The 26,345-nt window shown below is 44.5% G+C and overlaps 1 protein-coding gene across 1 annotated transcript in view; it reads right to left on the bottom strand.

Moving 5' to 3' along the window:
• Nucleotides 1-26,345, bottom strand: part of LOC115480543 (unconventional myosin-If-like) — a 173,776-nt gene that overhangs the window by 71,750 nt on the left and 75,681 nt on the right. The window contains exons 13-17 of the mRNA XM_030219298.1: nt 24,830-24,916; nt 23,393-23,560; nt 21,917-22,002; nt 15,891-15,972; nt 14,749-14,855 (exon numbers count right to left, since the gene is read on the bottom strand). Of these exons, the coding sequence (XP_030075158.1) occupies nt 14,749-14,855; nt 15,891-15,972; nt 21,917-22,002; nt 23,393-23,560; nt 24,830-24,916 (530 nt within the window). The remainder of the gene's footprint in view (nt 1-14,748; nt 14,856-15,890; nt 15,973-21,916; nt 22,003-23,392; nt 23,561-24,829; nt 24,917-26,345) is intronic.

The raw sequence follows: 26,345 nt of genomic DNA, 5'->3' as shown, positions 1-26,345 counted from the left end.
CATTCAAGGTGGTTTACAACATTATAAAACATAAAAAACAATCATATATTTAACTGCAACAGAACCTCCTCCCCCCAAATTTGTCATCAAACCCTGTCACTCGCCTTCTAGAGCTGAGGTATCTCTCTTCCACGTTGTTACCATAGGAACAAAACATTTGCAGTTGTTTCTTAAAGAAAAGCTATGTAGCCATCACCTGCAATTCTCATCAAAGGACATTCATCATACCTTGATTTGAATAGTCATGAGTATAATACCTGCACCGACAGCTTAAAGATATACAGAGCATTGTCAATAATGGCTAACCCATACGTGTAAATGACCTGAGTTTTAGAGGACTCCCCATGAAAATCAAAGTGTGTCATCAAGGTAGAATAAACCTAAAGAAACCTTCTCTTAAGAAGGGCACATGGAGGATTTACAGACTCAACAACTAAACACACCAAGAATGGTCAATTGAGGTGTGGATCAAGGTACCCTAATGTAGGAAAGCAAGAGCATGATTAGGGAGTTACTTTTTCAAATGATATATCCTATCTTTGCAGGGGCATTTTATACCTCCACCTAACAACTCCTACGTACCTTTCACTTAATATTTACATAGAGGGGCATAATCGAACAGAAACGCCTATCTCCATGGGCGTTTATCTCCGAGAACGGGTCCGTGAAGGGGCGGACCCAAGCGTATTTTCGAAAAAATTAGACGTCCATGTTTTATTCGCCAAGTTGTGAGCTGGGCGTTTTTGCTTTTCAGCGATAATGGACAATGAAATCGCCCAGCTCACAAACGAATAAATCCAAGGCATTTGTTCGTGGGAGGGGCCAGGAGTCGTAGTGCACTGGTCCCCCTAACATGCCAGGACACCAACCAGGCACCCTAGGGGGCACTTTTACAAAAACAGAACAAAAGGTAAAAGAGCTCCCAGGTGCATAGCACCCTTCCCTTGTGTGTAGAGCCCCCCAAATCCCCCTCAAAACCCACTGCCCACAAGTCTACACCATTACTATAGCCCTAAGGAGTGAAGGGGGGCACCTACATGTGGGTACAGTGGGTTCGGGGGGGGGGTTGGACGACTAAGCATTAAGCAGCACAATTGTAACAGGTAGGGGGGGGATGGGCCTGGGTCCACCTGCCTGAAGTCCACTGCACCCCCTAACAACTGCTCCAGGGACCTGCATACTGCTGCCAGGGAGGTGGGTATGACATTTGAGGGTCAAAATAAAAAGTTGTGAAACATCATTTTTTGTGGTGGGAGGGGGTTTATGACCACTGGGGAGTCAGGGGAGGTCATCCCCGATTCCCTCCAGTGGTCATCTGGTCATTTAGGGCACTTTTTGGGGCCTTATTCGTGAAAAAACAGGGTCCAGGAAAAGTGTCCTAAATTCTAGCTAAAAACGCATACTTTTTTTCCATTATCGCTGAAATGCGCCCATCTCTGTTCGGCAGATAACCACGCCCCAGTTCCGCCTTCGCCACACCTCTGACACGCCCCCATAAACTTTGTCCGCATCCGCGACGGAGTGCAGTTGAAAACGCCCAAAAATCGGCTTTCGATTATACCGCTTTATTCGTTTTTGTGAGATAAACGTCCATCTCCCGATTTAGGTCGGAACTTGTGCGTTTTTCTCGTTCGATTATAAGCTGGATAGTGTACTATCTGTGAGCTCTCTTTCTATATGCAACTTGCCCAATTGTTCTAAATATTTTTCTCCTTAGCCTCAAAATGGAGATATGGAGGGGCATAATTGAACGAAAACGCCTATCTCCATGGGCGTTTATCTCCGAGAACGGGTCAGTGAAGGGGCGGACCGAACCGTATTTTCGAAAAAAATAGACGCCCATGTTTTATTCAACAATGTGTGAGCTGGGCGTTTTTGTTTTTCAGCGATAATAGAAAATGAAAGCGCCCAGCTCAAAAACGAATAAATCCAAGACATTTACTCGTGGGAGGGGCCAGGATTCGTAGTGCACTGGTCCCCCTCACATGCCAGGACACCAACCGGGCACCCTAGGCCGGTCAAAAAAAAAGGTCAAAGAGCTCCCAGGTGCATAGCACCCTTCCCTTGTGTGTTGAGCCCCCCAAATCCCCCTCAAAACCCACTGCCCACAAGTCTACACCATTACTATAGCCCTAAGGGGTGAAGGGGGGCACCTACATGTGGGTACAGTGGGTTTGGGGGGGTTGGACGACTAATAAGCATTAAGCAGCACAATTGTAACAGGTAGGGGGGGATGGGCCTGGGTCCACCTGCCTGAAGTCCACTGCACCCCCTAACAACTCCTCCAGTGACCTGCATACTGCTGCCAGGGAGCTGGGTATGACATTTGAGGGTGAAAATAAAAATGTGTGAAACATCATTTTTTTGTGGTGGGAGGGGGTTAGTGACCACTGGGGGAGTCAGGGGAGGTCATCCCCGATTCCCTCCAGTGGTCATCTGGTCATTTAGGGCACTTTTTGGGGCCTTATTCGTGAAAAAACAGGGTCCAGGAAAAGTGTCCTAAATTCTAGCTAAAAACGCATACTTTCTTCCCATTATCGGTGAAATGCGCCCATCTTTGTTCGGCAGATAACCACGCCCCAGTTCCGCCTTCGCCACACCTCTGACACGCCCCCATAAACTTTGTCCGCATCTGCGACGGAGTGCAGTTGAAAACGCCCAAAAATCGGCTTTCGATTATACCGCTTTATTCGTTTTTGTGAGATAAACGTCCATCTCCCGATTTAGGTCGGAACTTGGGCGTTTTTCTCGTTCGATTATAAGCTGGATAGTAATCCACTAATTATATCTGTCTCCAAACTGCTGCTCCTTGTGATCTTGGGCAAGTCACTTAACCGTCCATTGCCTTAGGTACAAACTTAGATTATGAGCCCTCCAGGGACAGGGAAAATACTCAGTGTGCCTGAATGTAATTCACCTTGAGCTACTCTTGAAAAAGGTGAGGCAAAATCCAAATCCAAAACCCCCCCTAATTTTCTTTTTCAAATAAATTAATACATATGCTTAATAACTGGCCAAGTTGTGTCCGTACACACTATTTTCCTGGTGTGTTCAGTTTTCTAAATTTAAAGAATAATGAGGTAAAATTCTACAATTAAGGGTCCTTTTACTAAGCTGCGGTAAGCATTAATGCGTTCTTATCGCAACTTAAAAATGCCTATTGTGGGGTGCGCTGAGGCATCCCTCGGTAGTTGTGGCATAAGAATAGCCATACTGAGTAACATAGAGGGGCATTTTCGATATGACGTCTAAATCTGAATTTGGACATTTTACACAAAACGTCCAAATTCCGAACAGGAAAGATGGTCATTTTCGAAAAAAAAAAAAAAAAAAGGTCTATCTTTTCTTTTTAAAAATACTATGGATATTTTGTATTTTGGACGTTTTGTGATTTGGACGTTTTTTTAAAATCCATTTTGGGAAAAAAATGTCCAAGTGCAAAACGTACAAAATCAAGCCATTGGGATGTAGGAGGAGTCAGCATTTTTAGTAGACTGGTCTCCCTGACATCCCAGGACAGAAATAGGGCACCCTAGGGGGCACTGCAGTGGACTTCATAAAATGCTCCCAGGTACACATCTGACCATTGCTCCTTTGCTTTGTCTGCTGAGCCTCCCAAAACCCATTACCCCCAACTGTACACCACTACCATAGCCCTTAGGGGTGAAGGGGGCACCTATATGTGGGTACAGTGGATTTCTGGTGATTTTTGGAGGGCTCACAGTTTCCTCCACAATTGTAACAGGTAGGGAGAGGTAGGAGGCTGGGTCCACCTGTCTGCAGTGCACTGCACCCACTACTAGACTGCTCCAGGGACCTGCATATTATTCTGATGGACCTGAGTACAACATCTGAGGGTGGTAAAGAGGCTGGCAAGTAATGTTTTTCATCACATTTTTGGGGAGTGGGAGGGGGTTAGTGACCACTGGGGGAATAAGGGGAGGTCATTCCTGATTCCCTCATTTAGGGCACCTTTTTGTGCCTTATTCGTAATAAAAACAGGTCTAGCTCAAAACATCTAAGTTTTAGTCCTGGCCATTTTTGTTTTGATCCATTATTTTTTGTTGTTGTTACATTTGTACCCCGCGCTTTCCCACTCATGGCAGGCTCAATGCGGCTTACATGGGGCAATGGAGGGTTAAGTGACTTGCCCAGAGTCACAAGGAGCTGCCTGTGCCTGAAGTGGGAATCGAACTCAGTTCCTCAGTTCCCCAGGACCAAAGTCCACCACCCTAATTATGGCTGAAAAACGTCTAATTGTTAGGAACACCCAAGTCCCGCCCTGAACATGCCCCTAAAACACCCCCTTGAGGTTTGGACGTACTTCTGACGGACTTCATAGAAAAACATCTAAAAATAGGTTTTGAAAATATTGATTTGGACATTTTTGTGAGAAAAACGTCCAAATGCAGATATGTCATTTTTTAGATGTTTTTCTATTTGAAAATGAGCCTGATAGTAACATACTAAGTGACGGCAGATAAAGACCCGAATGGTCCATCCAGTCTGCCCAACAGTCACATTCATTATCAATTCAAGATTTAAATCAACAATTTATTTATTTATTTGGATTTTACTCACACCTTTTTCATTAGTAGCTCAAGGTGAGTTATTGTTATTTGCGAGACAAAGACCGTAAAAGTCTGCCCGGCACTGTCCTCATGTTCCAAACCACTGGAGTTCCCGTCAAAGCTCTTTCCAGCCCACCCTAAACCAGATCGCAATATGCGGAACTCAGACCATACACGCCAGCCCAGCACTGGCCTTAGTTGATACAACCAGAATTGCCATCTAAGCACCACTTGACATGCAAACACATATGCAACTCTTTGTTTTTTTATATCATTTATTTTCTAATTAGAGATCCTTTTTGTATATCCTACACCTTTTTGAATTTCACCACAGTTTTTTTTTCCACCACCTCCCTCGGGAGGTCATTCCAGGCATCCACCACCCTCTCTGTGAAAAATAATTTTCTGACATTACTCCTACGTCTACCACCCCGCAACCTCGATTCATATCCTCTAGTTTTACCATTTTCCTTTCTCTGGAAAATATTTGTTTCTATATTAATACCTTTCAAGTATTTAAACATCTGTATTAGAGAATGACATGGGGACAAAGTTTGTCTCCATCCCTGCCCCATCCTTGCAGGCCCTGTCTCCATCCCCGCCCCATTAGCTCTGTCCTCATCTGCAGAAGCCTTGGACACTTATGATTTTATATTTAAATCTTTTTATTAAAGTATAAAAGGAACAATATGCTGTGCAACTGTTGTGTATAAATTACAAATAGAGAACAATAATAACAATGAGCAGCTATAATAATCCTCCTTCCCACCATCACCCTCTACCCTTCCAACCCCAACAATAGGTGATTTCCACTACACCAAGGAATCCTAATTCACACTGTTAAAATGTCCATGGGTATAAAATACAACCTGTTCTATATGCCCTAGAGGGGAAAAATATGCCCTATAAAGCACTGTTATGGTTTTTTAAATCTGTGGATAAATAAGTCATCAACAATGTCAGGATTCAATCTAGCTCTCCTGTCTTCCACAGTTCTTCCTGGAATAGAAGTTATCTTTTTAGAAGATGTGCTGGTAGCAGGATGTACAGGATCCCCCATGCAAATTTTGCTAGTTGTGGCCAGTATGTTTGCTTGTTTTTCCAAAAAATCAAAATATCTTTGTAGGCATCACTTAAACATAAATAACAGTCCAGTTCATTAACAGTCTTCAAAGTAGAAAATGACACGAGGACAAAGTTTGTCCCCTATCCCCGTCCCTGTGGACTCTGTCCCCATCCCCACCCCGTCCCCATGGGATCTGTCCCCGCCCCATCCAATGAGCTCTGTCCCCGTCCCCATCCCCACGGTTACTGCGGTTCCCCGTCCCCGTGTCATTCTCTAGTCTGTATCATATCTCCCTATGCCTCCTCTCATATAGGAATCGGATATATATATTTAGGTGAGATGCAGGTTGAATTTAAAATGTAGGCTGATGATATTCACTTCTTTTTTCCCCGTAGATGAAAATTCTAATGTTGGTCGGGTGGAGTTGGATAAGTACTTAGGAAAGATCAGGCAATGGATGCAAGCTAATGATTTAGCTTTGAATTTGTTAGAGACTGAAGTAATGATTGTAAGAAGGTCTGCTACTGATCAGTGGCGTTCCTAGGGGGGCTGACATCCAGGGCGGATCGCCGATGCGCCACGCCCCCCTGGATGCAGCACCCCCCGGATGGAGCGCGGACCACCCCCCGGCAAAAGGACACCCCCCGGGTGCACGCCGCTGGGGGGGTGCCGCGCGCGCCTGTCCTCCGTTGTTCAATGCTTCTTTGCCCCGGAACAGGAAGTAGCCTGTTCCGGGGCAGAGAAGAAGCATGGAACAACGGAGGACAGGCGCGCGGCACCCCCCCCATCGGTGTGCACCTGGGGCGGACCGCACCTACCGCCCCCCCTAGGAACGCCACTGCTACTGATGTAGATCATAGGCCTGTGATTTTTGAGGGGATGCAGATCACCATTAAGAATCAGATCATGAGTTTAGGTATTATTGACTCACAGTTGACAATGCAAGCGCATGTTTCCAGATTGGTACAACTATGTTATTTTTCAGCTAAAGGTTTTGAGTAAACTGAAGCATTTAATATTAAAATACTAGTGCAACCAAACCAGTTTCATCAAAAATGAAACGGTCCCTAGGAAGGCTCTCGTCTAAGCGATTTCTCCTCTCTCCCCTGCCCTCCCTTTCATGTCCTGCGATTCTTCCCTCCCCTCCCATCCATGTCCCGCGATTCTTCCCTCCCCTCCCATCCCCTCCGTGTCCCGTGATTCTGACCTCCCCTCCATGTGCAGTGATTCTCCTCTGCCCTGCCGTCCCCTCCATGTGCCGCAATTCTCCCCTCATCTCCCATCCCTTCCATGTCCAGCGATTGTCCTCTGCCCTAGCCTCCCCTCCGTGTCCCGCGATTCTGGCCTCCCCTCCCATCCCCTACATCAGTGGCATAGCGAGACCTGATATTTTGGGTGGGCCCAGAGCTAATATGGGTGGGCACTATGTATATAGGTATGAGTAGTGTTTCTTGGGATACTACAAAATAACGCCATAGAATACACTTGATGATGGATTTCTTAGTAGTCTGCTCAATAGCTGCCATGGGTCAACATAAACCACAGACATACTTAATGGAAAAACTGATATTTTTAAATATAGTTACATTGTGCCATATCATACGACCAGACATAAGTCTACTATAATGGCAAACATCTCAATGCACATGACAGGATCCTGCAATATAATTACAGCAATGACATATAACAATGCATTCAAATTTTGGTAGCACCTCAATAATAGCAACAAAATCCCTGCACTGCCAGGTACTTTATAAAGTAGCACTAAATCCTGCATAGAGGCTTCTCAGATCCTATACTGCAAACCTTAACCCCAATTCCAATAACAGTACCTTTACAAAGGCAGCAGTGAATATACACAACAGCACTAAGCATCCCATTGGAAAAGCCAGACAAGTCAGACTCATTGATCCCCACACAAACCACATGCCAGCAGAATCTCTCACCTACTCAGTCACATGCAGAACACAGACCAACCCTCATCAGTTACAGAATAAAGGACCAAAAATTAGAAATTGTCATTAGCCCTTCCATTCCCTCCCCCCCCCATCTATCCCCATAAACCGGAATCAGCTTTTCCCTTTCCTATCCCTCCATCCATCTCCATATCCATGAATCTGCCCTTCTTTTCCTTCCCTACCCTCCTATCCATCCCCATAGCCCAATATCAGCCCTTCCCTTCTCTACCTTACCCCCCATCCATCCCGGTATCAGCCCTTCCCTTTCCCACCATCCATATCATAGCTAGGCATCAGCCCTACCCTTCCCCCACACCTCCCTGTAGCCTAGTGTCAGCCCTGTCCTATCCCTACCCATCCCCCCATGGTCTGGCATCTTGCCCCTCCCTCATGAAGGACACCAGCATTAAATATGACCCTTTTTTTAATGTCCTGGGCACTGCAGAGCCCACCTCCACCTAGAAACCCACCTACATTAAATTTAAAACTTTTTTTTAAAAATGTTACCAAGGCACTGCACTTCAAAGACCAATCCCACCCAAAAACCCACCAAGGCACAAACATGACAAATATACAACCTGGGCACTATTAAAATTTATTGTTGATGGGTTTCTGGGTGGGGCTAGGCTCTTCACTGCCTAGGGAAAAAAAGGTATATTTAATGATTAAATATACTCTTTTTTTGCCCTACAAAGTGAAGAGCCCATCCCTACTCAGAACCCCACCATCAGCCAGCATTAGACAGTACACGTTAACATTTTTTAAAAATATTTATTTTACCTGGGCTGGGTAGCTGGGCTTTGGTGGTGGCAGGCACTGGTGCAGACTCAAAGAGCACTGTGTGCTGTTCTAGGGCCGCAGGGGAGTGCTAAGGCCGAGGACGTGGGTGGGGGTGGTGGTGGGGAGATCAACAAAAAAAGCTGATTGATCCAGCGAGGGGACAGTGAGAAACGCGACATCAATGGCAGCCAGCAGATTTTCCCATGCAGCACTGTGGCACCATTTTGCGCACTGTGGGAGGAGGAGCTTAAAGCAGCAGAGTGAAACCGGATGGGGAGTAAGCAGCGACGGAGTAGTGGTGCCGGTGTGCAGTGCTACAATGGCTGCCGCCTACACCTACTCACTTCTGGATCAGGTCCCGGCCTGCATTACAAAAAATAAAGAATGGGTGGGTAGGAGGAGGACCGGACAGTTGCCGGATGCCTGGGTAGGCCTGAGTCGAGATTGGGTGGGTGGGCAGGGCCCACCCAAGCCCACCCGTAGCTACGTCCCTGCCCTCCATGTCCAGCAATTCTCCTCTGCCCTGACCTCCCATCCGTGTCCTGCGATTCTTTCCTCTCCTCCCATCTAGGGTTACCATATTGTGTCCTCTGAAAAAGAGGACACATGTCACACCCCTGCCCCGCCCCACCATACCCGCCCCTGCCCCCTGCCCCGCCCCCACATCCCTTTCGGATCCTCATCCCTTCCCATATTCCCCTCCCCTCCCCGTCACATATTCCCCTCCCCTGCCCCCCCGTCACCTCCCCTCGCCCCCTTATCACATATTCCCCTCCCCTCCCCTTACTTACTATCTAGCCCTGGTGGTCTAGTGATGTCTTCGGGGCAGAAAAGAGCCCCCTCTTTCCTGCCCGGAGCACTGCCTGCCCTTGCCTGCATCCTTCTCAGTCTCGGCTGGGGATTCAAAATGGCTGCCGAGAGTTGAAGCAGCCTCGCGAGACTTCAACTCTCGGTGTCCATGGGGCTGATGTCGCTTTAGTTGTTACTTGGTATGATCTTGTTGTCAGGAATCCTCTAAGCCAGTTAAGAACGTTTCCTCCAACTCCGAAGTATTCCAGGATTTGTAGTAGTATTCCATAGTTGACCATGTCGAAGGTACTGGACATGTCAAATTGCAACAGAAGTATGCTGTCGCCAATTGCAATTGTTTGTTTAAATTTATTCATTAAAGTTACCAGTACTGTTTTGGTGCTGTAATTCGATCTAAATCCTGATTGTGATTCATGCAGAATTGAGTGTTTTTTTAGGTAGTTGGTGAGCTGTTTGGTCACTGTGCCTTCCATGAGTTTGGTGATCAGCGGGATCGATGCTACTGGGTGATAGTTGGTTATGTCACTTGCAATTTTCTTTGCGTCTTTGGGTAGAGGGGTGAGTAGGATGTTTCCTTTATCTTTTGGGAAGATACCATTTTGTAGCATGTAGTTCAGGTGTCTCGTGAGGTCTGTTTTGAATTGTTGAGGGGCAGACCTTATAAGATTGTTAGGGCAGATATCTAATTTGCATTGCGATTTGGCTTAATTTTTAAGCAATAGAGAGATGCTGTTGATTGATAGTATGTCAAAGTTAGTCCATGATCGGTCAGTTGGAAATTCCCCAGTTATTGGGTCTAGACATTCAAAGAGGTTTACATACCCAATTGTGTTGATGGGTATCGTGAGTCATAGCTTTGTAATTTTCTCTTTGAAGTATTTAGCAAGGTTGTCTGCTGATTGAGTATCCATGTTGTTAGAAGTGACAGGGGTGGTATTCAGTAATTTATTTACGAGTTGGAAGAGTTTATGTGTGTCTTTGTAGCCTGGTCTGATTTTAGTTTTATAATAAGATCTTTTTGTTTGTCTGATGGCGTATTTGTATTTTCTCTGTAGTTGCTTCCAGTTGTTGAGTGCAGTTTCGTCTTTTTTCTTATTCCAGGCTTGCTTTGATCTTATGACTTGTGTTTTTAGTTCTTTAAGTTCTTTATTAAACCATGGTATTGAATTTTTTCTATCTGAGGTTGTGGTTTGGAGTGGTGCTACGTGGTTTAGTATGGTTCTGCATCTATTGTCCCAATCCTGAAGAAATTGGATTGAATCTATTGGTGCTGTCCATTCGTTATTATAGAGTTGTTGCCAGAATGTTGGTGGGTCTATTTTGCCTCTCATGGTATAGGTTAGTTGTTCTTGTTTGTGTTGAGAGTTTCTTTTCGTTCGCCAGTGAAGGGAGAAGTTTGCTTTGTAGTGATCAGACCATGGTATGGGTGTCCATTTGAAGTCTTTTAGTATGATATTGAGTTCTGGAGAGAATTTGTGTGTAATGATGTCCAGCACGTGTCCTTTAGTGTGGATGGGTTGTGTGTTTGGCCATTGGAGCTCCCAAAGTTGGAGGAATTCCTTGCATTCGATCACGTTTGTTAGGTTGGTGTCCTCAAGGTGGAGGTTGATATCTCCTGCTATAAGAAGGTTTTGGGCAGATACACATGTGTTCGATATGAAGTCCATGAGATGTGCTTGGCAGTCTTGCCAGTTGCTTGGTGGTCTGTAGAACAGGATGAGGTTTAGGTTGTCTTGTAGGGTTGGGTGGTTGACTCTAACTGAAGCGATTTCCAGTTGGGGAAGTAATGATTCGGCTGTTGTTGTGACATTGAATTTGGATCTATAGATTATAGCTATGCTTCCTCCTCTTTTTCCATTCCTTACCCAGTGGGTGATTTTGTATCCTGGGGGGCATAGTTCTAAGATTATGGGATCTTTGAGGTTCAATAGCAGACTTTTCCTCCAGGAACTTGTGAAACATTTTTTAAACCCAGATATGCTAGCCACTGTTACTTCATCCTCTGGTTAATGAGTTCCAGTGCTTAACTATTCGTTGAGTGAAAAAATATTTCCTTCTATTTGTTTTAAAAGTATTTCCATGTAATTTCATTGAGTGTCCCCTGGTCTTTGTACTTTTCCAAAGAGTGCAAAATCGATTCACTTCTACCCGTTCTACACCACTCAGGATTTTGTAGACCTCAATCATATCTCCCCTCAGCCGTCTCTTTTCCAAGCTGAAGAGCGCTAACCTCTTTAGCCTTTCCTCATATGAGAGGAGTTCCATCCCCATTATCATTTTGGTTGCTCTTATTTGAACCTTTTCTAATTCCATTATTTTTTTTTTTTGAGATACAGTGACCAGAACTGAATGCAATACTCAAGGTGAGGTTGCACCACGGAGTGATACAGAGGTATTATAGTATTCTTAGTCTTATTTACCATCCCTTTCCTAATAATTACTAGCATCCTGTTTGCTTTTTTGGCTGCCCAAGACACCTAGATCTTTTTCTTGGGTGCTGACTCCCAAGGTGGACCCTAGCATCTGTTAACTATGATCTGGATTATTCTTCCCAATGTGCATCACTTTGCATTTGTCTACATTAAATTTCATCTGCTATTTGGATGCTCAATCTTCCAGTTTCCTAAGGACCGCATGTGTTTTAACATCCTTGAATAATTTTGTGTCATCTACAAGTTTCATCACCTCACTTATGGTTCCGATTTCCAGAATGTTTATAAATATGTTAAATAGCGGGTACACATGCTTCCTACATGTTAAAAAAATAATTTTATTTTTTAGTGCTGGGGATGTGTTTGGAGGCAGAAAGTGGGTGTGTTCAGCATTAATGGATTAGCACGTGGACATTGCTGTGTGCTAACTCACTAGTGCATGATGATCACGTGAGCTCTTACCGCTTAGAAAATAGGTATAGTTAAGGGCTCACGTGCTAATGCCACTCGCAAATGGAAAAATTAGCACTTGGCCATTATTGCCAATATACAAATTATCGGCCATTATACCCCCACATTAAAAGGTGGCCTCAGTGCGGGAAACCCATGCACTAGTAATAGTGCAGGCAATCTTTCAGCGCAGCTTAGTAAACGGGCTCCTGAGTGAATTGCATTTCCAAATGACAGAGGAATGCTTTACTTCTGCATTTTTGAGCATTCAGCTCAGTTGGAACTCGTCATGATCTTTCCTTTGTTACTCATAAGCATCGCCATGCTGTGACAGACCAAGGGTCCATCGAGCCCAGCACCCTGTCACCGACAGCAGCCAAAAGAACAAGCAATTTCTCCCACCCATCCTAGAAATACTGTATTCCCTTGTCCATTCAATAACATTCTATGGCTTTTTCCTCCATGAAGCCGTTCAACCCTTTTTTGAAGTCCGCTAAGTTAACCGCCTTAACCACCTTTTCTGGCAGTGAATTCCAGAGTTTAACTACGTGTTCAGTGAAGAAAAATTTCCTCCGATTCATTTTAAATTTACCACACTGCAGCTTCATCGCATGCCCCCTTGTCCTAGTATTTTTGGAAAGCATAAACAGATGCTCCACATCGACCCGTTCCATTCCACTCATTATCTTATAGATCTCTATCATATCTCCCCTCAGCCACCTTTCCTCCAGGCTGAAGAGCCCCAGCCTCTTCAGCCTAACCTGATAGGGAAGCCATCCCATCCCCTGTTTCATCTTTGTCGCCCTTCTCTGCACCTTTTCCAATTCTACTATGTCTTTTTTGAGGTGCGGTGACCAGAATTGAACACAATACTTGAGGTGCAGTCGCACCATGAAGCGATACAACGGCAGAATAATATACTTATTTTTGTTTTCCATCCCTTTCCTAATGATACCCAACATTCTATTTGCTTTCCTAGCCGCAGCAGCACATTGAGCAGAAGTTTTCAACGTATCATCAACGACGACACCTAGATCCCTTTCTCGGTCCTTGACTCCCAACGCTGAACCTTGCATGACATAGTTATAGTTTGGGTTCCTCTTTCCCACATGCATCACTTTGCACTTGTTCACATTAAATGTCATCTGCCATTTAGATGCCCAGTCTCCCAGTCTCGTAAGGTCCTCTTGTAGTTTTTTACAATCTTCCCGCGATTTGACTACTTTGAATAACTTTGTGTCATTGGCAAATTTGATTACCTCACTAGTTACCCCCATCTCTAGGCCATTTATGAATATGTTAAAAAGCAGAGGTCCCAGCACCGATCCCTGAGGGACCCCGCTAACTATCCTTCTCCATTGACAATATTGACCTTTTAGTCCTACTCTCTGTTTCCTATCTTTCAACCAGTTTTTAATCCACAGTAAGACTCACCATAAACTACTGAAAAAGCTCTAAGGTAAACTCAAATAAAAACAATCCAAACTGAGTTTTTGTTCATTTTTCAATCCCCCGGGTAGTCCAATCATCACAGTAATGGTCTTTGGATATGGGCCGAATGCTTTGGTTCCTTCCAGAACACAGTCCAAATATACCAGTGTTTCTCAAGTTCAGTCCTGGAGTAGTTAGGTTTTCAGGATATCCACAATGAATATGCATGAAAGAGATTTGCATATAATGGAGGCAGTGTATGCAAATCAAAATCATGCATATTCATTGTGGATATCCTGAAAACCTGACTGGCAAGGGGTACTCCAGGACTGGACTTAGGAAACATTGAAATACACCCCAAGTCTGGCCACTAAGGTGGTAATTCTATAAGCAGCTGCTTAGATTTAGTCATCAAGAATGTATGTAAATTCTGGGATTTTACTAATTAATGCACATATGTGAACACATATGCACGTGTTTCACCTGTTACTCTAATATTCTATAAAGAAAATTAGGCATCTACTTTTCTTTATACCAGGGGTTCTCAATCCATTCCTCAGGACACACCTAGCCAGTTGGGTATTCAAGATACCCAACAATGAATATGTATGAATAGATTTGCATACAAAGGAGGTAGGACATGCAAATCTACCTCATAGATATTCATTGTGGGTATCCTGAAAACCCGACTGGCTAGATGTGTCTTGAGAACCCCTACTTTATAAAATAGGTGCCCCTTTATAGAATGACCCTCTAAGGGGTTATTTTACCAAGCTGTGGTAAAAAGGGCCCTGCGGTAGCAGTGGGGGCCATTTTTGCCAAGCACCAGGGCCCTTTTTACTGAGTAGACATGGCCATGTGGTAAGATTATTCTTTTCATGTGCCCATGCGGAGAGGGGGGCGGCTCTTACTGCCACCCACTGAGGTGGTGGTAAGGGCTCTCACAGTAACCTGGTGGTAACTGTCAGGTTAGTGCTGTTCTAGAAATTACAGAATTTGTTTTCTGTAGCACCGGAAACGGTGCGCACTTGAGGCGGAACAACAGCAGGCGGCCTCAGTGGGCTGGCGGTAGCTCCAGGTTGTCACGCGGCAACCCTTTAGTAAAAGGGCCCCTTAGTGTCTCTGTTGTACGATGGCTGAGGCTCCCTCCCAGCCCCGCTAGAGGCTATGAACACCATCTGCACAGCTTTGCACTGTTTTATTCCCCTGGTCTCTCTGATTACAGTGATTGGTTCTGGGATGCATCTTACCTGCTTTCTTCCCAGTCTTTGGATCTTTTGGTTTCATTGGGTTTGATGCATCGGATATAGTGTGGAGTGCACTTCATTAATGTGTTTACCAGGTCATTGGCTTGTTTCTGTGGAATATGACATTAGTGGAATGAACACAGGTATGTCTTCATGACTCATCCCATTGGATGTTTATTATCCCTTCCCTCCTGCAGTCCACTTCTGAACAAGTTAAATGGAGAAATTCTAGTGTCTACCCTTGAAGCATATCATTTTTCATTCTGTACCTCTTTGAATGATGTGCATAGGATGCAATTCACTGACAGCTGCTTCTAGCCAGCTTTAAATCAATGACAACTGAAATGCTAAGTCTCTAATTTCTTAATGAATCAATATTCATTAGGGGGGGGGGGAAGAGGCTATCTGCATATACACATATTGATACCACAGCTAAGAGATAAATAGATAATCTTATCTGATTCTCTTTAGGCCAGCAATAACCGAAGCCAAGATATACAGATAAAGTCAGTCAGATAGTAGCCAAATATCACCACTTTCTGGCTAACTCTAAATCCTATCCCTAGCCCCTGGAGTCATAGTCTTTGTGCAGGAGCTACAGACTTTTATGACTGTGTTCCTTATGTGCCCACAATTTGTCTACCAGGTATCACCATCAGGCAATGGCGGCTACGTAGAGAGAGGAATGGAAGTCAGCGCTTATGGTTATTTCAACCCTGGTGGATGACCCCTACTCTTCAACAGCCAGGGTTTAATCTCCATTACTAATGGTCTCTCCTCAACTGCTTCTGCACAAGACAGTGTCATTGCAGAGCCTGATTCAAGAGATAGGAAATGGAGAACAGCGAACTGTGTGGTTGCAGGAAGTACAGATAGTGTTTCATGTTGTTGACTCCTATCTGCTGACCATGCTGGATGGTAATTTGGCAGCACTTCACAGAATAATGTTTGCACATGATATTAATAATACCTTTTCATGCAGTAATAGAGACTTCCTCTCTCTTCCCCCTTCACCCACCCCTGTGGCTGTAAATGGTGCCTTGCTACACTTGCTATGGTAATGCTACTGGGATGAGAGAGCTTTTTCTTTTCATTTCATTAGAGAAACATACGCACAGTAAATGAGAAACAAGGCCACAACATACCTTAATTTTTGAGCTGGCTGTTGTGGGTCTGCTCTTCTTATCAGAGTCCAATTTTTCAGGAAAGAGTGTTCGAATGAAGCCACTGAGGAAATAAAAAAGAGCCAGACACTAAAAACACACAAGGTACAAGTGAATTTGGTACTCAGAGTTAGACATATAAAGCTGGGTATTTCTGACAGCTGTCTTTCTATAGGAAATGGACATTTGAAATGGTATAATTTGATTGGTTGATTATTTGCACTGGCCAGCTTCACAGACCCGTAATATTAGTCAAACCACAAGATGACTAATATTTTAAAGATTTGTTAAGGTAACTTCAAGAGTTACTAGGACAAATGTCATATTTTGTATCTTCTGCCCCAGCTCTCCTTGCATTTTAACATTTGTCTGGATAAAAGTTAACCGATAAAGAACTTAAGCAAAATAAGAATTGCCTTACTGGGTAAGATCAAAGATCTATCTAGCCCAAAACGTAGTAAGATTCCATGTTTCTTAATCCCAGGGATAAGCAGTGGTTCTCCTTCATGTCTACCTTAATAACAGTTTATGGCCTTTTATTCAAATCATTTGTACTAACGTTTTTTTTTTTTTTTTTTTTAAATCCTAGCTATGCTAATTGCTTGGATCACATCTTCTGGCAATGAGTTCCAGAGCTTAACTATGGATTAAGTGAAAATTTTTTTTCTTCTCTGATTTGTTTTAAATGCACTGCTGAGTAACTTCATGGTGTGTCCTCTAGTCCTTGTACTGTTTGAAAAAGTAAAGCATGTGGGAAAAGAGAGAGGTGTGCTAGGGTCCTTGTTAAAGTTACCTGGTTGTAAAAATACCTGGCCTAAATTTATCAAACAAAAACCAAAAAGTGGAGTCCTCAAACAGAATAGGAACCAGAAACTCTTTATTGCCAGCATCAATTCTATAACCCGACACAGCTGTGTTTTGGCATGATTATATGCCTGCATTTAACCAGATAAATAGGATGGGACGGAATTGGGATGATTGGTGTTCATGTATTGAGCTGGATGGAGATTGTATTGTATTATTATGATGATTTTATTGTAAAACAATTCAAGCTGTTGCTGAGGTGTGATAATCAAACAGTGGAAATAAGTATTTTCAGAACTAGGAAATTAACAGGATTAGTTTTTAAATATTTCTTTAAAGTGACCCAGATAATTTTAACTGGATATGTCACGGCTGAAAGTTTTAAACAACTTTTCTTCATTGGTTTATAGACTACAGAAGATGTAAAAAACACAAAAATACAAATTCTATTACACCCTTGCCCATGCTTTCAATTTTGGGATTTCAGCATGTTGCAGGGACTCTTCCCTTTTGGTGATCAGTTTTCCCATGTATTCATAGGGTTAACATTTCCTCTCTTGCTTGAAAAATTTGTATCTGCTGATTAAAAACTTTTTAAAAGCTTCTTTCACCCAAAAAAATGATACGAGAAAAAAAAAAGAAAATCGTTAATAGCGCAGGCTCATATTACAGTGCAAAAGGGACAACAGCATTTTCTTCCCACTGTGCCAGTTTTGCATACTGATTGCCACCTCAATTAGGGGCCCTTTTACAACACTGCGGTAGAGCTAATGTGGTGTTGGCGTGTGCCAATCCAGCACTACCGCCGGCCTACCGCAGGAGCCTGTGGTAATGTCGCCCCCAGCGTGCAACAGAAAATAATTTTTTTTTGCGTCAGGGATTTACCTGGTGGTAATCAGGCAGTGGTTACCACTGGGTTAGCACAGGAGCCATTACTGTCTCCTAAATAGGTGACGGTAAGGGCTTCCCCGGAAATGGCCACGTGGCAAGTGGTTCACTTACTGTACAGCCATTACCTTTTTTTTTGCCTTTTTACCTGCTGTGGTAAAAGGGGCCTTGGAGCGCAACAAATGCATGCACCGATGCTATCTCAGGGCCTCTTTTACTGCAGCTTGGTAAACGGGCCCTCAGTGAGGAATGGTGAGTAGTGACCTGTGCAATTGTCAAGCTGCTCCTAGTTCTATCCTGTTGCAAGCATGGAGATGTGGTTAGATGTCCTATCAGGAGAATCGGAGAAACGTTTTCTTCACTTAATGTGTAATTAAACTCTGGAATTCGTTGCCAGAGAATGTGGTAAAGGCGGTTAGCTTAGCGGAGTTTAAAAAAGGTTTGGACGGCTTCCTAAAGGAAAAGTCCATAGACCATTATTAAATGGACTTGGGGAAAATCCACTATTTCTGGCATAAGCAGTATAAAATGTTTTGTACTTTTTTAGGATCTTGCCAGGTACATAAGTAATGCCACACTGGGAAAAGACCAAGGGTCCATCGAGCCCAGCATCCTGTCCACGACAACGGACAATCCAGGCCAAGGACACCTGGCAAGCTTTCCAAACGTACAAACATTCTATACACGTTATTCCTGGAATTGTGGATTTTTCCCAAGTCCATTTAGTAGTGGTTTATGGCTTGTCCTTTAGGAAACCGTCTAACCCCTTTTTAAACTCTGCTAAGCTAACCGCCTTCACCACGTTCTCCGGCAACGAATTCCAGAGTTTAATTAAGCGTTGGGTGAAGAAACATTTTCTCAGATTTGTTTTAAATTTACTACACTGTAGTTTCATCGCATGCCCCCTAGTCCTAGTATTTTTGGAAAGCCTGAACAGATGCTTCACATCCACCTGTTCCACTTCACTCATTATTTTATATACCTCTATCATGTCTCCCCTCAGCCATCTCTTCTCCAAGCTGAAAAGCCCTAGCCTCCTTAGTCTTTCTTCATAGGGAAGTCGTCCCATCCCCAACAGTGGATTGGCCACTGTTGGAAACAGGATGCTGGGCTTGATTGACCTTTGGTCTTTCCCAGTATGGCAATACTTATGTACTTATACTACTACTACTTAACATTTCTAGAGCGCTACTAGGGTTACGCAGCGCTGTACAATTTAACAAAGAGAGACAGTCCCTGCTCAAAGAGCTTACAATCTAATAGACAAGTGAACGGTCGGTCCGATAGGGGCAGTCAAATTGGGGCAGTCTGGATTCACTGAATGGTAAGGGTTAGGTGCCGAATGCAGCATTGAAGAGGTGGGCTTTAAGCAAAGACTTGAAGACGGGCAGGGAGGGGGCTTGGCGTAAGGGCTCAGGAAGGTTGTTCCAAGCATAGGGTGAGGCGAGGCAGAATGAGCGGAGCCTGGAGTTGGCAGTGGTGGAGAAGGGTACTGAGAGGAGGGATTTATCCTGTGAACAGAGGTTACGGGTGGGAATGTAAGGGGAGATGAGGGTAGAAAGATAGTGAGGGGCAGCAGATTGAGTGCATTTGTAGGTAAGAAGGAGAAGCTTGAATTGAATTCGGTATCTGATCGGAAGCCAGTGAAGTGACCTGAGGAGAGGGGTGATATGAGTATATCGGTTCTGGCGGAATATGAGAAGTGCAGCAGAGTTCTGAACGGATTGAAGGGGGGATAGATGGCTAAGTGGGAGGCCGGTGAGGAGTAAGTTGCAGTAGTCCAGGCGAGAGGTAATGAGAGCGTGGACAAGAGTTAGGGTGGTGTGTTCAAAGAGGAAAGGGCAAATTTTGCTGATGTTAAAGAGGAAGAAGCGACAGGTCTTGGCTATCTGCTGGATATGCGCAGAGAAGGAGAGAGAGGAGTCAAAGATGACTCCGAGGTTGCGGGCAGATGAGACGGGGAGGATGAGGGTGTTATTAACTGAGATAGAAAGTGGAGGAAGAGGAGAAGTAGGTTTTGGTGGAAAGATGATAAGCTCGGTCTTGGACATGTTCAGTTTCAGGTGGTGGTTGGACATCCAGGCAGCAATGTCGGATAAGCAGGCCGATACCTTGGCCTGGGTCTCCGCGGTGATGTCTGGTGTGGAGAGATACAGTTGGGTGTCATCAGCATAGAGATGATACTGGAAACCATGAGATGAGATCAGGGAGCCCAGGGAAGAGGTGTAGATTGAGAAGAGAAGGGGTCCAAGGACAGATCCCTGGGGAACACCAACAGATAAGGGGATGGGGGTGGAGGAAGATCCATGAGAGTGAACTTTGAAGGTGCGGTGGGAGAGATAGGAGGAGAACCAGGAGAGGACAGAGCCCTGGAACCCAAATGAGGACAGTGTGGCAAGAAGTAAGTCATGATTGACAGTGTCAAAAGCGGCGGATAGATCGAGGAGGATGAGGATGGAGTACTGGCCTCTGGATTTGGCAAGGAACAGGTCATTCCAGACTTTAGAGAGTGCTGTTTCTGTCGAGTGAAGAGGGCGAAAACTGGATTGAAGTGGATCGAGGATGGCATGAGAAAATCAAGGCAGCGGCTGTGGACTGTGCGCTCAAGTATCTTGGAGAGGAAGGGTAGGAGGGAGATGGGGCGGTAGTTGGAGGGACAGGTAGGGTCTAGTGATGGTTTTTTGAGGAGTGGCGTGACTACGGCATGCTTGAAGGTGTCGGGGACAGTTGTACTTATGTACTTATAAGTGCAATTCTTTGCATGCAACATGGCAGAACCAGAGTGACTTGACCCCTCTGGGTTGATCTGGGTGACTTGGCAACTCAAGGAGGCATTTACTGCTACTCCTTAAAAATATTGATATAGCTCTGCCTCTCTCTGCTAATACTATTGCTAGGCCCATTTGTATCTTGCAGAAATACAGACTTATGTGTTTCCATTTTCCACAAATTAAAAAATGGCCACACATCCTTTTTGAAACAGCTTGCTCTGAAGGATACTCTTTTGCTATTTGTATGTATATTCAGAATTTATGGCTGTCCGATCTATATAACTATGCAGAGCACTCCCAATACCGAGCTATCTCCTTCATTATGTCCAGAGGGGTTATTTGTATTGTGTTAGGCACCCCCAATCATTTTGAAATGTTGCAATTTATACTGCTAACTAACCCCTCCTTTTACAAAGCTGCTGTGTGGTAATGCCGACACAGCCCATTCACTTGAATGGGCTGTGTCGGAATTACCTCACAGGCAGCCGCTAGCACAACTTTGTAAAAGGGGGGAGGGGGTAAATATGACCATTTCTGAGAAAACATGACCAAAAGTTGAAACAAAAAATGAGGTTTTAATGAATTCTATGATAGCAAATAATTTGTAATACAACAGTTCAAACCCCATTCTCTTATTGTATTATATTAGCAGATTTATATTCTGCACTTTAACACAAAGCTTCTAGGTGGATTACAATCAATAAGAACATCTCATACAAGGATTTACAAAAAAAAATTCTAATATAATGTTGTTACTTTCTAAGGGGCCTTTTTACTAAGCTGCGGTAAAAGGGGGCCTGCGCTAGCATCAACGCGTGCTTTGATGTGCGCTGAGGCCCCCTTTAACTGCAGTGGGTAAAAGGCTGTACATTTTTGGCCCAAAGAAATTACCATGTGGTAAGTGAATCATATTTCGGTGGGGAACCCTAACCGCCACCCATTGAGATGGCAGTAAGGGCTCCCAGTGGTGCGCTCTGCCCGATTACCGCTGGTTAAGTTCCAGCGCTACAAAAATTGGAAAAATGTATATAGCGCTGGAAATGGTATGTGCTAGGGATGGGAACTACCGCCGGGCTCCTGCAGATTGGCATATGGCAAGCCCGTGGCGGGCTTGCCTTGCTTTAGTAAAATGGCCCCTAACAAACTAAAAATATAATTACATTCTACATTAAAATTTAATCCTCCCTTTGCCTTGAAAACAAATAAGTTTTAAGACCTTTTCTAAATAAAATATAAGAAGAACTACTGTGGAAAAATAAAAAAGTTGCAGAAGTTCAAACACACGAGCGCTTTTGGACCCATGATGTGACAATTGGCCATTTTCAACATTTTGTTTCTGCAACTTTAGTCATGTTTCCTCACAGACAGTCACAAATTATTAAAAAAACAAAAACAAAAACACCTATTTCAGTACACAGTACTGCCCTCTATGCAAATCATCTAATGCAGTTCTGGCTTCCTGTCCTTAGTGGTTGCTACTGGTTCCCACTCAGAGATCTTGTATTGATATGTATTTCCCTTTTTCTTTAGCCAGCATTGACTCACTATTCACTGCTTTGCATGAGCTCGATCAGGTCGGTGAAGAGCACATCCCGATTCCGTTCACAGAACCCATTGATGTCATAATTCACCTAAAGGGACCAGAAGAAGCAAGATGAGGGGCACTGGAGATAGAATAGCTAAAGGGTTCTTCAGACTAAGAAACAGAGAATGAAGGACCTCCATACAGAGACTGAGGGACCTATACTCATGGAAAGAGAGACCAAAAGGAGCCACATCATAGCACAGACACCACATTCCGATCTTGACCATGTTGAAGACATTTGGGCAGGTTCACAAGGACCTTGCAGCTGACATAGATAACACCTCAATTATCAAACATATTTTGCTTCTGCCATGGTTGAAAATTACTTTAAGTAATATAGAAAGGTCAGCATCTGAAAGTGCCTCTAATGATATGGACCTGTTTGGGATTCTTATTCTCTTATCCCTGGTTTTGAGACACGTCGTCTTTTATTGGCCTGAAAATTTCTTCCTACTCCTTGGACTTCCAGTTTAATTGGAACTGCCATTTATTGGGCACCATTACCATGAACCTTAGAGGCCCTTTTACAAAGGTGGGTAAGGCCCTGCGTGTGTCCAGCACGTGCCAAATCCGCATTACTGCCTGGCTACCGCATGTCCCAGGCGGTAATTCCGAATGTGATGCACGCTGAAAACACACGGTAGAAAATATTTTCTATCTTCTACCACGAGGTAGTTGACGTGCACTGCATGCTTACTGTCCAGGTAGTGTGTGAGACCTTACCGTTAAATCAGTGGGTGGCGGTAAGATCTCAGGCCAAAAATGGACATGCACTGGTTTTCATTTTGCTGCACATCAATTTTCCAGCTCCTTAAAAAAAACAAACAAACCCTTTTTCCAGGAAGCAGTAAAAAATGGCCTGGCGCGTGCCCAAAAGATGTGCTCGAACTGCTGCAAGCCACTTTTTGCCGTGGCTTAGTAAAAGGGTCTCTTAATTCGCAACTATACAGGAATGTTTCTGCTATTTTACATTCCGATTCAACTCACTTTTAGCCCAATCATTATGACAATACTCTTCAGCCAAAGGCCAAGTACAGGAGCTCCCTCCAGCACCCTGCAAGTGTATATCCAAGTATGGTCATTAGATGTGACTATGGCGCAATTACTGGGCCTCTCTTTTCTCCAGAGGCTGTAAATACCATCAGTGTATCATCCCGAAGATCTGATCCAGTAATTGAATCCTGGTTCCTCCTCATGGCAGCATTCAGCAATCACTTAGGGCCCCTTTTACCAAGCGAGACTTCCCTTTTACCAGCTGTGGTAAAAAGGGGCCTCGGCGCGCATGTGAAAAACGCGCCAACACCAGCACTAGCCCCCTTTTGCGGCAGCTTGGTAAAAGGGGCCCTTAGTTATTGGGCCATTCCTAGATGTGCTCATGTTAGTCACAAGTCAACATAGGTCAAATGTAAAAAGCCATGCCATTGCATTCAGTGTACCTTGCCTGCATAGTGGTGAATGACAAAGCCCGAGTTCCAGCTGTTGAAATGTTCATGGGTCCCAACAGCAGCCTGGAGCTTCTGGAGCAGGGTCTGGTCAGCTCCCTCACCCGTGGCATGCATTGTTGCACAAACATCATCAAGGACACTCATAATTCCAGGAGGATTCTGGGCACAAAGGCAGAAGAACTTTCTCAAGAATCAGAGCCATGAAGACATAGTACTGGACAACCTTTGTCCCTGAATGTACCGCATCCCTCCACTGTGCAGTGTTTCAAAAGTCCATACAGCAAGTATTAGTACTACTACTACTACTATTTATAGATGTACTGTATCAATTTGCAATCTGACTTCTTATTTCTTTTTACACTTGATTCAGTTCCCTGAGATTTATGCACATTATCTCTGAGCAGATAGAACCAATATATTTCTACTAGCTGTTAAGCCCGTTAAAACGGGCGAGTATTGGTATGTTTTATTTTGATGTGTAACTCCCTCCCTCCCTCCTTCCCAGCTCCAAAGCCCCATTCCCTCCCCCCTCCCCTCCCAGCTGCAGGGCCCCCCGCCTTCCCTCCTTCCCTGCCAGCTCCAAGGCCCTCTGTCCCTCCCTCCCAGCTCCAAGGCCCCCCTCCGTTCCTCCCTCACAGCTCCAAGGCCCCAGTCCTTCCCCCCCTCCCCTACTCTCCCAGCTCCAAGGCCCCCTCCCCTCCCAGCTCCAAGGCCCTCCTCCGTCCCTCCCTCCCAGCCAGCTCGAAGGCCCCCTATCTCTTCCAGCTCCAAGGTCCCCTCCTTCTGACCTCCCATGTCCAGCATCCTCCCTGCTTCCCTCCCAGCTCCAAGGCCCACCCTCCTCCCAGCCAGCTCCAAAGCTCCCCTCCGTCCATCCCTCCCAGATCCAAGGCCCCCCTCCTTCTGAGACCTCAGCATTTCTCCTGCCCTCCCCCCCCAAGGTCGCCGCTGCCCCTCCCCCGGGGTCGCCTCTACCGCTACCCCCCCGGGGTCACCCATCGGCCTTCCTTCCCTGCCTGTGTCCCGCCCTCGTGTGATGTAACTTCCCCGTGGGGGGGGAGCGGTAGCGGCGACCTGGGGGGGAGCGGTAGCGACCTCGGCGGTTCCCTCCTCAGCGCAGTTTCCCTCTCTGTTCCGTCATCACGTCTTGACGCGGGGGCCGGACAGAGAGGGAAGTCTCTACTGCGCATTTCCAAGTGAGTCGGTCACTTGCCATTTATATGTTTGATAAACAATATTTCTCTAACCTACTCTTGAAAATCCCAGTTAACAGAGATCCCATCACCACTTTAGGAAGCCTCTTCCAGTGCTTGACCATCTTACAGTTAGAAAAATTCTTCCATACATCTAATCTAAAGCTCTCCCTATCTTGGTAAAGAACAGTCAACACGGTCCACTCTCTTTGAACAGGGAGATTGTCCATCTTACCAATTTGTTCTCTATCAGATCACAGACCACTTTGTTATTGAAATACTGGATTGGTGTCCACTGGATGCCTTCTTGCACATACTCTTCCTAGAGGGAAAACAATTGAAATTATATGTAACTAGAGGACCTAATGAGTGACCATGACATGATCAAGTGGTACTTAGATGAAAGCATCCAATCAAGTAGTAATGTATAGAGGGAGATCCCTGTAAATATATGAATGTTTTAGGAAAGCAGGTTTATAAATTATTACATTATTGTTATTGGGTCCAATATTCAAACGATTTATTTCCCTAACTTTCAGTTATGCTCACAAATTGACCTTTTTTGAAAATTTGCTAGGGCTGAGTGCATAACGTTAGGATTAACACTACACTAAACTCTTAAATTTAGGAGCATAAAAACTGGGTGGCAACAGGGGAAGATTTAAGGTGGGGAAAAAAATGATGAGCTTAGCATTGATTTTCAACACTAGGCTCATAAAGCTAGGCAAATAAATACCAGGCCTAAATTTATAAGCATAAATCTTAAGCAACCAAATTAAGATGCATTTTCAGCTAAAAACTTAGGCTCATATGTTTGGCTGAAAAAAAGGAACACATTTATTTTATTGTTACATTTGTACCCTGTGCTTTCCCACTCATGGCAGGCTCAATGTGGCTTACATGGGGCAATGGAGGGTTAAGTGACTTGCCCAGAGTCACAAGGAGCTGCCTGTGCCTGAAGTGGGAATTGAGCTCAGTTCCTCAGTTCCCCAGAACCAAAGTCCACCACCCTAACCACAAGGCCACTCTCACCCTTAGGAGCTCAGCTGCTTTTTTGAATATTGGGCCCATTGGACTAGATTCTATAAAAGTCATTGAAAAAATTGGTATGGAAAAAATAGCCACTAAGCTTAATTTTATAAAAGCTGTGCACCGTTTAAAGAATTACGCTTAGTGGCAGTTTCCGTGCTGTTCACAGAACCCAGCTAAACTTCCGTGCCATGTACAGAATATGCCTAGACAGTTTCTGTGCCATTTATAGAATCTGCCTAAATTTCTGTGCTGTTTACAGAATTGCTAAAATATCGGCGCTGATCTTTCAGGCTGATTTGATGTTGGTGTGTAATGATGTCATGATGTCATGCGCAGGGACAGTATGAAAAAATGTCATCCAGATGTTGGCAGCTAAGCTGTTGGCCAGCCTTTTCCTAAAGAAGGAAAAGTGGTACTTCATCCTCCCAGAAGGGCCTGTGAGTTTTGACAGTACAATATAATGCTTAAGCCTCCTTCCCCAGAGATGTGAGTACAAAAGGTAAGCAGGGTTATGTGCATGGCAAGTTCCTAATTACATTGATCACCTGTTCCTGGGGCAGTGCAGGTGGGGTACAACTTGACACTACATTATCTATGAAAAACCAGGTTGGAAACATAACAGCAAAGGTATTTTATAAATTAAGAATTGTACGGCGTATTAGATCACTGGTTTCTGTCAAACAATTTTCATAAAATTGTCCAGTCTGTAGTTTGTCCAC

Source organism: Microcaecilia unicolor, chromosome 11 (genome assembly GCF_901765095.1).
Source record: "Microcaecilia unicolor chromosome 11, aMicUni1.1, whole genome shotgun sequence".
Classification (NCBI taxonomy): domain Eukaryota; kingdom Metazoa; phylum Chordata; class Amphibia; order Gymnophiona; family Siphonopidae; genus Microcaecilia; species Microcaecilia unicolor.
Note: the sequence above shows the minus strand (reverse complement) of the source record. Positions and strands in the feature narration are given on the sequence as shown.